At 37.9% G+C, this 14754-nt stretch overlaps 2 protein-coding genes across 3 annotated transcripts; one reads left to right on the top strand and one right to left on the bottom strand.

Moving 5' to 3' along the window:
* Positions 1-259: 259 nt before the first annotated feature.
* On the bottom strand, positions 260-4346 carry LOC147485728 (cytochrome P450 716B2-like). Of its 2 annotated transcripts, none has more exons than XM_086575012.1 (4): positions 3799-4346; positions 1707-2148; positions 1386-1573; positions 260-1206 (listed from the first exon to the last, which is right to left on the bottom strand). In XM_086575012.1, the coding sequence occupies exons 1-4, from the start codon at positions 4291-4293 to the stop codon at positions 901-903; spliced, it is 1431 nt and encodes a 476-aa protein (XP_086431138.1). In that variant the 5' UTR covers positions 4294-4346; the 3' UTR covers positions 260-900. The 2 variants fall into 2 exon arrangements, with proteins under 2 accessions (XP_086431138.1, XP_086431139.1); XM_086575013.1 differs by having other exon boundaries at positions 261-1206; positions 3805-4343.
* A 3632-nt stretch (positions 4347-7978) lies between these two features.
* Positions 7979-10662, top strand: LOC147485727 (uncharacterized). The gene is given in 4 exon segments (XM_086573578.1): positions 7979-9137; positions 9219-9250; positions 9421-9801; positions 9967-10662. Coding segments are annotated over 4 exon segments (2268 nt in total).
* The last annotated feature ends 4092 nt before the right edge of the window (positions 10663-14754 follow it).

Genomic DNA, 14754 nt, shown 5'->3' with positions numbered 1-14754 from the left:
AAACTCTCTAAATATAATAATTAAAAATACACTCAAACTCTCTTAAGAGGTTCTATGTATGTGAGATTGTAGGCTATTAGAAAAGACTATCTTTCATATTAGAGTGTCACATAGGAGAGAGAAAAAACTAACTCTCTCATATTAGAGTGCCACATAGGAAAGAGAAAATCCTCAATTAGAGGTCTCTGCTTTAGTATATAGATAGTAGATAAAAGAATAAAAGAAATCACCATTATCTCAAACCCCTTTTTCAAAGACACCTCAAACCATCTCAAAACCCCTAAACCCTCATTCTTACAAAATCCCAAAATCAAACCTCGCTCAACACTCTTCGTCCTCCATCTTCTTCAGGCTCATTTCGTCCTCGCCATTCTTCGATGGCACAATCTTCTTCTAATTCAAAAACTACACGTAGACTAAAAGCAATAGAACTTGAACAATCACTTTCGGTCGGGTAAAACCCAAATCCAGAAAGACAAATCACTCAAGTCATTATCAAACTTTTACCAAAAAAAGCTCACAGGTAGTCAGGTACGGTATATTATTGAGTTTGTTTTTCAGTGTGATGGACTAGGAAAAAACAAATAGTTGAAAAAAGATGCAGTGGAACGCAAAGTACTCTTAAATTCATGTCAAAAAAAAAACGCTATATATATATATCCAGGTATGGTTTAGTGAACGCGCGTACTTTTGATGAATTGTGATGGTTATGTACTTGTGTGATACTAGTAGTACCTTGTGACGGATAGATTATTGAATCCGATATCACAGCATGATTAAAATGTGAAATACAAATGACACAGGCACTTTTTGGCATTTGTTTAAGTTTTCAACAATGTCCACGTACTACATCTTATTACAAGTTTTCTTTTCAATATGTTCCAATGGAACTGAATGATTTTACAATATTTTCTTCGTTTCAATTTCAATAGGTAATCCTCCAGTTGGTACTGGTGTTGGATTCCCACTGAAGTTATTATCCTTGCAGCATAATTTCCATGTGTACCGAGTAACCAAGTAATGTATCGCCACTAGAGTTTCGATCCTTGCAAACTCGTATCCTGGGCATATTCGTGGTCCTGCTCCAAATGCCACATAACAGTAGGAAGGCACCGATGTTTGGTTCTCGAAGCGTTTTGGATCAAACTTTGATGGCTCTGAAAAGATGGACTCGTCCCTATGAGTCATATTAGCAGCCCAAAATACCTAAGCATATATCAAATAAACATATATATGAGTATTTAATTGAATTATATATCAAATAAACATATATATGAGTATTTAATTGAATTATATATCAAATAAACATATATATGAGTATTTAATTGAAGTCGTGGTTAGTACCAAATGCTTAGTGGAGATCGACTAAAATGTTATATACTTACTTGCCATCCCTTGGGTATCAGATAACCTCCAAACTCAACATCCTTCAAGGTCTTTCTAAAGCCACCAAATACAGGAGGGGAGATTCTTAGAATCTCCAATGCTACTCTCCATGTGTACTTCATATTGGTAAGATCCTCCCATGTGAGAAGCTCTCCTGAGGTCTTGCTCTTTGCTATTTCTTCATGTTCTGTATAATTCCCAATTCATCAAGATTGCACAGCATAAATATTATAACAATGACAACTAACAGAAATAATGCACGCTAATGGAGTTATATTTCACGCATAGGGAATGGCCGCATATTATACATATATACTTACCTTGAAGTATAGTAGCATAAACGATTGGATCATTGGCAAGAAGCTGAACCATGAAAGTTAAGAGGACGGATGATGTATCATGTCCTGCAGCCATGACGAGGATAACATTGTCGACAATCTCCTTATCCGATAATAATTCTACGTTGCCTTCTCCATGGATGCTGAGCAAGCTAGTTATGAGATCTTGGTTAGGAGAAACCTGTTGTTTCTCTAAAGCCAATCTCTTTTCGTGTATAATGTCCATGACCATGTTTTGGATCTTTGAGCGTGCCCGAATGCTATTATTGAAGCGGGTGAAAGGCAAGTTCAGTGGGGCTGCCCACATTCCCATTATCATCTGCTCAAACCAGAGTACAAATTTCGCTCTCCTTGCTCCAGGCTCCAACCCAAATAGAAGAGAGGAAATTATGTTGAAGGTAAGGGTCTTCATGAGGGGCAAAACCTATATGCACTTATCAAATTAGTCCATCTGATTTTTGTAGGGTTTATTAGTGAAAACCCCCCATTTTATGACATGCTTTTGTGTTTACCCTCCAAATTTTAAATCATCACAAAAGTCCCCCCATTCTGTCCTGGGCCCGTTCAGAAATCATCCATATTTGTTCTATTGGCTCAAATACTCTTGGGAGTAAACACAAACTAAAAAAAATCCGCCCAAGCCCAACTAACTAAATTAAACAACGATCGGGTGTATAGGATCACCATCATCCTCATCTTCTTCCTCATCCACCAAACCAGCAAACCCTAAACACTAACCCACCGATTTAATATATTAAACCTCATAACCGCCCCCGGCCGAATAACAACTGGCCCATCGACATTCGCAACCCAATCAACAGCCATCACATCCTCACAAATAGGATTCACAATCCCTTTAACAACTCCCATATGTTCAGGGTGGTCAGAATAATTAAACAACTCTTGTTTACTTGCATACCTGCCATGTAACATGTGAGTGAAGTCATAAGAAGATGAACGGTTTTTATAAATGGGCCCAGCTGATGATAAGTGGAGTACATGGTCAAATGAGTTCAAACTGTTTAAGGAATTGATCATGGTAGTTATTTTGGTTTGGTCAGTGTTGGGTTTGACTTTGAACAAGACTATGTGTTCTATTGTTTGACTCATTTTGATTGTTTGTGAAGATGAAGAAGAGAAGGAGAGGAGTGGAGGAGTTTGAACAGGACCTTTTACTTTGCTGACAAGTGTGGGAACAAAACCTCTAAACAGTTAGACTAGGTACAATTAAGCTTACCCAGCCACCTCGATCTCTCACCTCTTGCTTAGGATGTCCATGATCAGTAGCAAGAACTACTTGTAGTCAACAATTCAACAATTTTTCTTATCTCTGTCCTATTCTACTATACTTTCACCATTCCAATCATTTTAATTGAGTACTTTTTTGATGACCTACGCTTTGGAATCACTATTGGAAAACTGATTGTGCCTCTAATGGTGTTGCTGGTTTTTGGGTTTTAATTGGGAAGATGATGAGTCGACTCAATTATTGGAATTTTGATGTTAAAAGATTTTGAAATTTCATTTGGGATATGATCATTTGGTGACATACATTTGTGTTTACCCCCAAAGGTATTTTAGCCAATAGAGTAAATATGGATGATTTCTAAACGGGCCAGGACGGAATGGGGGGACTTTTGTGATGATTCAAAATTTGGAAGATAAACACAAAAGCATGTCATAAAATAGGGGGTTTTCACTAATAAACCCTTATTTTTATATATTTCGGCCATAACTTTAGTTAAATAACGTTTAGCTAAATGGTGGATCTCCTGGGTCAAATTCTGGGATTTGTTTCCACCTCTAAGAGCTGACTTCATTGAAGAATTCTTCCATAAAAATTTCGTTACGCCCATCATAGGTAAAGACACCCTCAACCAAATTTAGTCGATACTAGCTTACTCACTAGATAGGTTAGTTTTGATTTTGGGAAATGAGTTTCAAAACAAAATAGATTTGTCTTTCCTGTGAAATTCCACTTAGATAAGAAATAAATACCGACGACAATACGTACACACTCTAATCTCCACAACAAAGTCAAAAATTGTAGTAGTAGTTCTGAGTTCTAACTTACCGTTACCTTTTGCTGGCCTTGCCAGTACATCTCAAAGTGCTTGCTTACTTCCCCATCCATCTTGCCAACATATTGTTTCAACACTTCCGGCTTCAAAAATGTCATGATTGCACCCCTCACACGTTTATGATCTTCACCACTCAACTCAAACAGATTCCTTTGTCCCAATAATTTTTTCATGGATTGAGGCTGCTGGTTGCCGAGTACGTTACTAGTAAACACAAACTTGTTTGCAGCTTGTCCATGAATAAAAACTGTTGGAAGTCCAAAGAGAGTGAGCTTTGATATTGGACCATACTTCGTTACTCTATCTTCAAGCCACTTTTCTGCTGTGTTCGCCTTCATGGCTCGAAGAAGTCCCAAACTTTGACCTATCATTGGGATTCCTAGTGATCCAGGTGGCAATCTGTCTGTTCTTCTTCTTATTGTTTTAGTTACAAGAAAGATGACTAGAAAAAGAAAGAGTAGGATAGTGAAAAACAAAACAAGTTCCATGGTGGAGTTACTGGAGTAAGAGATCAGAAATAGGAGCTAGAGCTTCCAATGTTATGGTTGGAATATATAACTATTACGATATAAAGTAGGAGTTATCTTATTTTAGTAGGAGTTATATTTTAGGTAAGAGGATTTTGAGGAGATCGACAGAGCCTTGGAGAGCAAGGACTCTGGCAATCTTTGTATATATATACTTGAGGTTTTGTGAATAAAGACAGGGAAAATTAGTGAACAATCTCTAGATAGCCGGATCTTTAGGAGGAAAATTTCTCAACCGAACTGTGTATTTGTAATTTCTCTATTTTATGATTTTAGAACCACCTCCCTTAATTATTCTAATCAGCTCTCTCTTTTTTAAACAATTTACCAAAAACTCTCTCACTTTATTGAAATTAGAATTAGCTTCATATTATTTAAAATAATTTAGAAAACATCATTCACGTCACTCAAATTATATTCAACCCTTCCTAATGTTTTTATATTATTTTTTAGATTATAACTAGAATTCAAAAAATCATACTATCAGAGAGATGTTAGAGCGACAGGTTTAAAGATTTGAAAAAACACCGATGCGTAGCACGGTTCGCATACTCGTTTATCATGGTATCAAGAGCTTAGAGAGATCCTAGGGCAAACACGATTTTTTTTTCTTTTTTCAGTTTTTTAGCCTCCAGGAGATCGAGATCATGGCTGGCGGAGAGGGAGACCAATCAAAAGATCCTTAATTATTCTAATCAGCTCCCTCCTTTTTAAACAATTTACCAAAAACTCTTTCACTTTATTGAAATTAGAATTAGCTTCATATTATTTAAAATAATTTAGAAAACCTCATTCACGTCACTCAAATTATATTCAACCCCTCCTAATATTTTTATATTATTTTTTAGATTATAACTAGAATTCAAAAAATCATACTATCAGAGAGATGTTAGAGCGACGGGTTTAAGATTTGAAAAAACACCGATGCGTAGCACAGTTCGCATACTCGTTTATCATGGTATCAAGAGCTTAGAGAGATCCTAGAGCAAACACGATTTTTTTTTTTCTTTTTTCAGTTTTTTAGCCTCCAGGAGAGATCATGGCTGGCAGAGAGGGAGACCAATCAAAAGATCCTTAATTATTCTAATTAGCTCCCTCCTTTTTAAACAATTTACCAAAAACTCTCTCACTTTATTGAAATTAGAATTAGCTTCATATTATTTAAAATAATTTAGAAAACCTCATTCACGTCACTCAAATTATATTCAACCCCTCCTAATGTTTTTATATTATTTTTTAGATTATAACTAGAATTCAAAAAATCATACTATTATGTTGTTATGAACTATGACTACCGGTTTAAAGATTATATAATCTAAGTAGGTATATATATATATTTCATGAAGATCAGTTTTTGCGATCGATTGAAAAGATATCAATTTTTGCGAAACTTACAATAGCTATATATAGGTAAATGTTTTACAAGCAACAAAAGAGAATAAATCGAATGAATGTTCATATTAAAGGTTATGTTTAATTATGTTTTTGTTTTTTTTTTTACAAGAAATGAACTACTTATTCACCAATGCAAGTTCAGATTGAAAACATTGACAACAAAGGATTAGTCTCTCTCTCTCTCTATTTGTTTTTTCCCCCCACATTATACGGTTCCTTTTTTTTTTTTTGAAAAGTTTATTTTATTTTTTCCATAGTGTTCCCTCTCACTCTCTTAAGAATTAGAATTTCTCTATATATTGTAATCTTCTTGTTTTCTCAAGAACTAATGTGAATACAGTGTAGACTTTGGTATTCTAAGAAATATATGTTTATGTAAGTATTGGTTATTTCAAGTGTTGGTTCGACTAATGACGATTTTCGTGCCATATCTAGAATAATTAAGAGAATATTCCGAAAGACGAAGGGAGCATTTGTGAAATGGGATAGTGAGACTAGTAATTTTCTTAAGATGCTAAAAAATGAACATATGTATAATTTACATTTTTCAGTTGTTTATTTTTATTTGTTTTGAATCTCGTTAAGAAAGTTAATTATATTTATTAATGTTATAGGGATCCTGCTTATTTAAGAAATCATTTTTGGTTCGATTCCGCACTTGACCGGGCCCGATATTTCCTTGAAATATTTCCGCTATTATATGGCGTTTTTCAAACAATTGAAGAAGGCTCCATTCTCGGTATTCCTGCTAGAATAGGAGAGAACACAAATTTACCTCGTAACTCTTACTTGAAAGAGAGATTCAATGAGAAAGGACACAGTCGAGGACTACGCAATCTTAAAAAGGGAACAAAGTTTAGGGACACTGTTCGTTTTCTTCGAATTTATTACACTCACAGATCTGATAGATCCGTAAGTATTTGTTGGATATTTATAATCTATTCTTATTAAGTATTTGTTTTTTTGTTTGTTGTCTGTTTTCTTCTTTTGAAAATATTGTATTTGAATATATTTATTTTTTAATCTTTGTACAGTGCGTCCATGAAGAAGAACTTGAGGCAAAAATCTTTAAATATTATCCTCGATTGATGCAGAAGTTAGTTGACAAGTTGTGGAATTTGAATCTGGCTCAATATTGTTGGTCAAGTAAGCTTCACTTCTCCTTAGATTATTATATTGTTTCATATAATTGTACTAAAAGACGTGAACTTACAATGAATAGAAGCAATTATGCGTAAAAGAGGTATATGACCCTCTTAATAGATTAAAGATGCCTGCTATGCTACGAACAATTATGACTTCCTCTTCATTATGAAATGGTTAATCAATATAGGCTTCAGCAATGGAGTAGCTTGTTTATTTGGTAAAAGTACCATAACAACTTCTACTTCAATACCCTTGAATTGAAAAAGTATTGGTTGATAAATCGAGATGGATGTCATGCTAGGGTCTTACGATACGAGGTAAAGTTAGTGTAAAAAGTAAATACAGATTTCATTATTTTAATTCTGTTAGTAATGGCGACAATCTATAGCTATTTTTTATTGTAGATTTAGGATAACAGCAGGCAGTTCCTTGATCATATCTAGATTAGCTGTGATTTAGTGAAAATAATCATGTTTTTCCAAAACTTAGTTGAGGCTTTTTATCAAGTTATCGTATTAAAAAAGAAAAGAAAAAAGTGGTTCAGCACCTCAACTTTTTTTTTTTTTTTTTTCCCTGATTCGTGAAGTTCTACTTTTATTTTTCCTGTTTCTTATGATTTTATTTGATTTCCAGACATGAGACATTCAAATCTTTCGCCAAGGTATGACCAAATAATAAAGCTTAAGCTTCAGCCAAATTACCCGCTCCAATTCCCATATACCAATTGAACCCTGCAATCACTCTACCCATAGGATCCTTGACAATACCTCTGATCCCCTTTTTTCCGAGGTCACCCGAACAAGCTCCATCCATTTTCAAAGTCCATCCCTCTTTTTTTATTTGGAAAAAGTATATATTAAATTGCAATAATTTTATATCCCTAATTTTGCAGTCAAAATCGCATTATGAAAGCACAATTTTAATTTTGTGCTAGATCACGTCTAATAGTTATTGTTGAATTTTAATGTCTTGTATGTGTTTCTCTTTACAAAAAACGAGCAACTCATTATGAAAATAAACAATTGGATGCTATTGTTTGAAACGAGCAACTCATTATGAAAATAAACAATTGGATGCTATTGTTTGTTAGCCTCCAGGAGAGATCATGGCTGGCGGAGAGGGAGACCAATCAAAAGATGGGGAAAAGAAGGTGGATAGGACATATCATCTTGGATCGAGTGACGGTCCGGGAAACATCATTACTCCTATTCAATTACGTGGTGAGAACTACGATGAATGGGCGAGGGCAATTCGCACCTCACTAAAGGCGAAGAGGAAATTTGGCTTTGTGGAAGGGACGGTTCTGAAGCCAACAACAGAGGAAAAACTTGAGGATTGGATCGTTGTGCATTCGATGTTGGTATCATGGCTGACCAATACCATTGAGTCGTCCATTCGGACGACACTTGGAGAATATGATGATGCACAACTCTTGTAGAACAATCTCAAAAGCAGGTTTTGTGTGGTAAGCGACACTCGTATATGTCAATTAAAGACGTCCTTGGGGGAGTGCAAGCAAGGAAAAACCGAGACTGTGGCAATTTACTTTGGTCGTTTGTCAAGAATCTGGAACGAACTAACCACATATGTGAAGGTGCCGGTTTGTAAGTGTGGAAGTTGCACGTGTAGCATAGTCACGCAGGTAGAAAAGTTGAGAGGAGAAAACTATCTACATCACTTTCTTATTGGCCTCGATGGAGCATATGCTTCAATTCGTACAAATCTATTGGGACAAGAGCCATTACTGCCGACGCTTGATAGAACATATCAACAAGTGATTCAAGCGGAAAGACTGCGTGGAGGAGAGTTATCCTCATCTAAGGAAGAACGAGATAGTATCATGGCCTTCTCAATTCAGCCTGATACGCGTGGCAGTGGCAAGTCTCGTTCTGTAGATCCTACTGACAAGTTTTGCAATCATTGTAATAGAGAAGGCCACGACGAATCCTCTTGTTTTCAATTACACGGCTTCTCCGAATGGTGGGGGGACCGGCCTCGCGGAAGTAAGGGACCAGGTCGTGGTGGAGGACGGACAGGAAGAGGAGGTGGGCGTGCAGGTTCTGGTTGTGGCCGAGGGTATGGTGCACCGTCTGTTCGCGCAAATAAAACTGGTGGGGCTGGAACTTCGTCGATGCAGGCAAAGGCGTCCCGCAAGCGGCGGGCAGTCGGCGACGAAGCCGCGTCTTGCGGGTGTTTCAAAGAATGCAATCGCAAAGAAATTCTTGATCTTTTGAGCTTAGCCAAAACAAAAGACCGACTGTATGGTAAGAACTGTAGTTTTAGTTGGATTGTCGATACAGGAGCATTGAACCATGTGTCGTACGTGTGACTTGTCTCTTTTGCAGAATGTGAGAAAGGTGAAACACTGTACCGGATGGCAACACGGCCGAAGCAAATCAAGAGGGGAGTGTCGTGTTGCCAGGAGGATTGAAGCTTGACAGTGTGCGTTATGTCCCACAATTAACATGCAATTTAATTTCTGTGACTCAATTAATCGATGACTTAAATTGCGTTGTACAATTCACTAAAAATCTTTGTGTTATACAGGACCAACCGACGAGGAAGGTGATTGGAGCGGGTGAAAGATTGGATGGACTTTATTTTTTTCGTGGTGTTCCTCAAGTAAAGGTCTTAACAGTGGATGGTGATTCGTCGTTCGAGTTGTGGCATCAACGAATGGGGCATCCATCGGAAAAAATATTGAAGTTGATTCCGGCTGTCAGTCATTCTCGTCGAAACAATAGTAGAGCTTGTGATGTATGTCCGCGTGCAAAGCAACCTAGGTCTAGTTTTCCCACTAGTATGAATAAAGCTGGTAGGATTTTTGAACTTGTTCATTTGGATTTGTGGGGGCCTTACAAGGCTCGTTCTTCATGTGGGGCTATCTATTTTTTGACAATAGTAGATGATTTTTTTAGAGGAGTTTGGGTATACTTACTATGCAATAAATTGGAAGTTGAATCTATGTTTCTTAATTTTGTTGCTATGGTTGAACAACAATTTGAACAAGTGATAAAACATGTGTGAAGTGACAATGGGACCGAATTTAATTGTTTGCATGATTATTTTCGAAATAATGGAATTTTTTTTTAGACTTCTTGTGTTGGGACTCCACAACAAAATGGGAGGGTTGAGAGAAAACACCAACACATTTTGAACGTGGCTCGAGCATTGCGATTTCAAGGGAACTTACCAATCAAATTTTGGGGAGAATGTATGTTGGCAGCATGTTACTTGATTAATAGAACACCCTCTACTTTACTGAAGACTAAATCGCCATATGAACTGTTGTTTGGGAAAGTGCCTTCTTATGAGGTTGTTCATGTATTTGGTTGTCTTTGCTATGCTCATAATCAACGACACAAAGGTGATAAATTTGCAAGTAGAAGTCGTAAGTGTGTCTTTGTTGGCTATAATTTTGGGAAGAAAGGTTGGAAATTGTATGATTTAGAAACACATGAGTATTTTGTATCAAGGGATGTGAAGTTTTTTGAGAAAGAATTTCCTTTTGCGCCACACCAACCACGGAGTATGGTGACTCCTACGCTGGTGAACAATAAAGATGGGGCATGGAGTGAGAATGAGGGTGCTGATGAGTGTGTTGTGTGTATTGAGGGGGGGTTGGAGGCAGTGTCCACCCTCGATAAGGGGTCTGCGGTGCAACCCGTACAGCAGCCCGCACATGAGGATATGCGTGATGAGGGGCTGGAGAATACGGTGGGGGAGCAAGATGCGCTAGTTGACAGTGAGTTGGGGCGCGGGAAACGAGCCAAAACTCCTTCCACATGATATCGTGATTTTGTTACTCATATTGTACAAAAAATAAGTCCATCTGAGATTTCATCAGCTACTTCGTCTTGCTCAGGTACGCCTTATCCTATAACATATTTTGTGAATTGTGAACGTTTTTCTATGAGACATAGGAATTTTCTTGCAGCAGTGACAGTGGGGACATGAGCCAAAGCATTTTAAAGAAACAATGAAAGACTCGGGATGGCGAGATGCGATGGGAAAGGAGATACGAGCCCTTGAAAACAATGAAACTTGGGTAATAGAGACTCTTCCACCCGGAAAGAAAGCACTAGGGAGCCAGTGGATATATAAAATTAAGTATAAATCGATGGCGCATAGAGCTTACTCAAAAGCAAAACTTGTGATCTATGGCAATCATCAAGTGGAAGGAATTGACTATAACAAGACATTTGCTCCTGTGGCAAAAATGGTGACAGTTCACACTTTTCTTGCAATTGCTGATGTTAAAAGATGGGAGGTACATCAAATGGATGTGCATAATGCTTTCCTTCACGGTGACTTAAATGAGGAGGTTTATATGAAGGTTCCTCCAGGTTTTGAGAATACAAATCCTAACATGGTTTGCCGGTTGAAAAAGTCATTGTATGGTCTAAAACAAGCTCCCAGGTGTTGGTTTGCAAAACTGTCAACAGCATTGAAGAATTATGGATTTGTGCAATCCTATTCAGATTATTCATTATTTGGGTTGTGCAAGGGAAGAACTCAGCTCAACGTATTAGTTTATGTTGATGATTTGATTATTGCAGGGATTGACAAGGTTGCATTGACAATTTTTAAAGATTACCTTGGCAGGTGTTTTCATATGAAGGATTTGAGAGTTTTGAAATATTTCTTAGGGCTAGAGGTAGCCCGTAATCCAGAAGGAATTTTTCTTTGCCAAAGAAAATACACACTTGAGATAATTTCCGAAACGGGTTTATTGGGAGCAAAGCCTACGACATTCCCTATGGAACAAAATCACAATTTGGCACTTGCTAAGGGTGAATTTCTTGCAGATCCGACTCCGTATAGACGACTTGTAGGGAGATTGATTTACTTGTCTGTGACGAGACCTGATCTTGCATATTCGATCAGTTCATATTATGTTCCAATTTATGCAACAATCTCGTGAGGATCATTGGGAGGCGGCTCTCAGGGTCGTGCGATATCTGAAGAAAAGTCCGGGGCAAGGGATTTTGCTTCATGCTGATAGTGACCTCAGTCTAGAAGGATGGTGTGACTCAGATTGGGCTAGTTGTCCACTTACGCGGTGTTCCTTGACTGGATGGTTCGTGTTACTTGGCTATTCTCCGGTGTCGTGGAAGACCAAGAAGCAACAAACAGTGTCTAGATCGTCTGAGAAGGCTGAGTATAGATCAATGGCGGCAACAGTGTGCGAGTTGAAGTGGCTTAAACAACTTTTAGGTGATTTGGGTGTGCAACATCCGAAGGGTATGAAGTTGTATTGTGATAGTCAGTCGGCATTGTACATTGCTCAAAATCTAGTTTTTCACGAAAGAACTAAGCATATAGAGTCTGACTGTCATTTTGTTCGAGATGCGGTGACTGAAGGGATGATTTGTTCGTCATATGTTTCTACTAGTGTTCAATTGGGGCAAACATCTTTACAAAAGCATTGGGGAAAGCAAAATTTGAGTTTCTACTTGGCAAGTTGGGCATTCGAGATCTTCAAGCAAAATTTGAGTTTTTACTTTGTCGGTTTTGATCCATAGTTAAACTGAGTAAGGTCAGAATCACCTCACAGGAATCATAATTTATAGATAAAAGTAAGGGACTTGAGATCTCTACAACCGGGTACAGAGATCATCTCTGTAACCGTGTTATCTCGCCGTTGATCCGAATCCGAGATGTGTGTGTGTGCCTCGATACTTGTGTGTGTGCTCCGAGATGTGTGTGTGCCGAGATGTGTGTGGGTGTGGTACATATAGATTGTTATAGAGGAACCTGTCTCAAAAGTAAGTAGATGAAACAAACAGTGACGTAGGTATCTCAAGTTGGATTGGGCCGGATCATAAATCACATACATTCAAAATTTCAAATCCTCATTTCTTCAAATCTCATTTTCTCTTCCAAACAAAAAAAAAAAAAGAAGAAGAAGAGCAACAACCATTTCCATCACCATCTCAAAAAACTCATTCTTCTCTTTTCAAACATCTCAAACCTCAAAACTCCTAAACCCCAAAACCCTAACAAAAACTCTCATTCTTTCAAAACCCCGAAACCCCCCAACACTCCTCAATTCTTCACTGCTTCAGTCGCAGGTGAGGTGAGGAGAAACTCCAAAGATTGAGGTATATAACCTCCAATATGTCCAATTGTTCTTGTACAGTTTCTAACAGGGCTACCCCCACCTCTTAAATAAAGCGTCGAAGTTGCAAAGCCAATATATAATCTAGAGATAATTGATGAACTAAACCCAATGAAACCGTCTATAATTAGATAGGTCTTATGAGAAACAAAACATAAATAATATTCCTTGGAGTCAACAATAGCATCGGCTTGCTCCTGAGTGAGATAAATACATCCTCCTATAATAGCTGATACTTCAAAAGTCAAACCCATGCCTGTGTTGGATATTTGAAATTCCCGCGTGAACTGTGAAATATATTAATATTCTGAGTTAACGATATATAATACAACATATTCTCTGTAGGATAAGTATATAACGGTCCTTTATAACTGTCATAGATATACTGGCATACTGCATATGACAACTTGCAGAGCATTTTATGTCAGTCATGTGAGGTTGTGCTATAGCTTGTTTGTTTGCATCAACAACGTTCATGTTGCACCTTGGAGCAATAACACCATTGGACTCCGTCTTCAGAAAGGCGACTCATGTGTTTAATAGTTCCAGACAGAGAAATTCAGCAATCATACAAACTTGTAGCAAAACAATGACCTCGGTGTACCACTAACCAAACGAAGATCTGAGTCTCACCTATGCCAAACACAAACTCACTTCATAATCAGTTTTTTTTTTTTTTTTTGCAGGCAAAATATGAATATATTATATATAATAAAAGTTTACAAACTAGGGGTTAAGCACCACCCGGGCTCGATTAAGTTCCCACTTTGAAACCAAAAAATAAATTCCATAAAGGTGATAAAACCTTTATTCCAAAGTCTAAACCATATGTATTTCCAGTAAAAGTAAATCAGTTATATCTTGGCTTGGAATTTTCCTTGCCCTGGGTGGAAGAGGAGTCGATCCGCATCTTTCCCCTTTGTCTTGCTTCCTTTCTCCTTTTGAAACTGCCATGGTTCATCACCATCCTGTGAGTTATCCTCGTCATCAACCTGCTCCTGAGACATCCATGTAGGCTTATACTTTTTTTCTTTGCTATCTTACGCCATGGTTCTTTACCATCCTCGGCATTTTCATCATCATCTGCGAGGTCACCCAATTAACCGATCTTAGCGTTGAATTTGCCTCATTCAATAATTTGAGCCTGTTTCCCTCTCCAAGAGTGGAAGAAGAATTGAACTTCACCATTCTCATCGTTGAAGAGGAATCGGGCTCTAAACCTCCACTCTTCATAGTCCTCGCGAATGGGAGAATAGGAATCACCGCTTGACTATTCTCTTCTTTGGCGGCACAATAGTATTTTCAGCCATAGTGACTCGAGTGGAGGTGCAATGTAGTGTGTAAGACTACGAGTTGGAGAAACAAAATTTTCAACACTAGAGAGCGCTTAGTAGTCAGAACCTCCGGCTTGCGGTGCATTCAAAGGTTGCCTTGATTGCATTTCCACGGCTAGTGGAAGCAATGCAACAACATCGAAACTATATGTTCTCGCTACCACAAGTTGTGGTATTGCATCAACGTGATCAATTCCATCTTCTTGTGTTTGTGCATCCTCCTCGGTTGCTTGCGCTCAACTACACTATCCACGGTGCCCACATCAATTGGAACCACCTCGGTTGTTGTTGTAGTAGGCACCTCAACGGAATCCGTACCCATCGTCTCAACCGGTGACATTGTTCGCTTGGTTCGATCAAGACATTTTGTTCTTGTTTCTATTCCTCTTATTTTTCTTCTCGCTTTTTGCACATCCTCGCCTTGTT

Source organism: Coptis chinensis, chromosome 7 (assembly GCF_015680905.1).
Source record: "Coptis chinensis isolate HL-2020 chromosome 7, ASM1568090v1, whole genome shotgun sequence".
NCBI classification, from domain to species: Eukaryota; Viridiplantae; Streptophyta; class Magnoliopsida; order Ranunculales; family Ranunculaceae; genus Coptis; species Coptis chinensis.
The sequence above is the reverse complement of the archived record's forward strand: the minus strand, read 5'-3'. Positions and strand labels throughout refer to the sequence as shown.

What these genes read in the sequence shown, in the direction of transcription:
- LOC147485728 (XM_086575012.1), bottom strand. Translation starts at nt 4,293, where the DNA reads ATGGAACTTGTTTTGTTTTTCACTATCCTACTCTTTCTTTTTCTAGTC. An exon ending in AAGGCCAGCAAAAGGTAACG is followed by an intron (nt 2,149 to 3,798) that starts GTAAGTTAGAAC and finishes AAGTGCATATAG; the next exon opens with GTTTTGCCCCTCATGAAGAC. An exon ending in TTATGCTACTATACTTCAAG is followed by an intron (nt 1,574 to 1,706) that starts GTAAGTATATAT and finishes GGAATTATACAG; the next exon opens with AACATGAAGAAATAGCAAAG.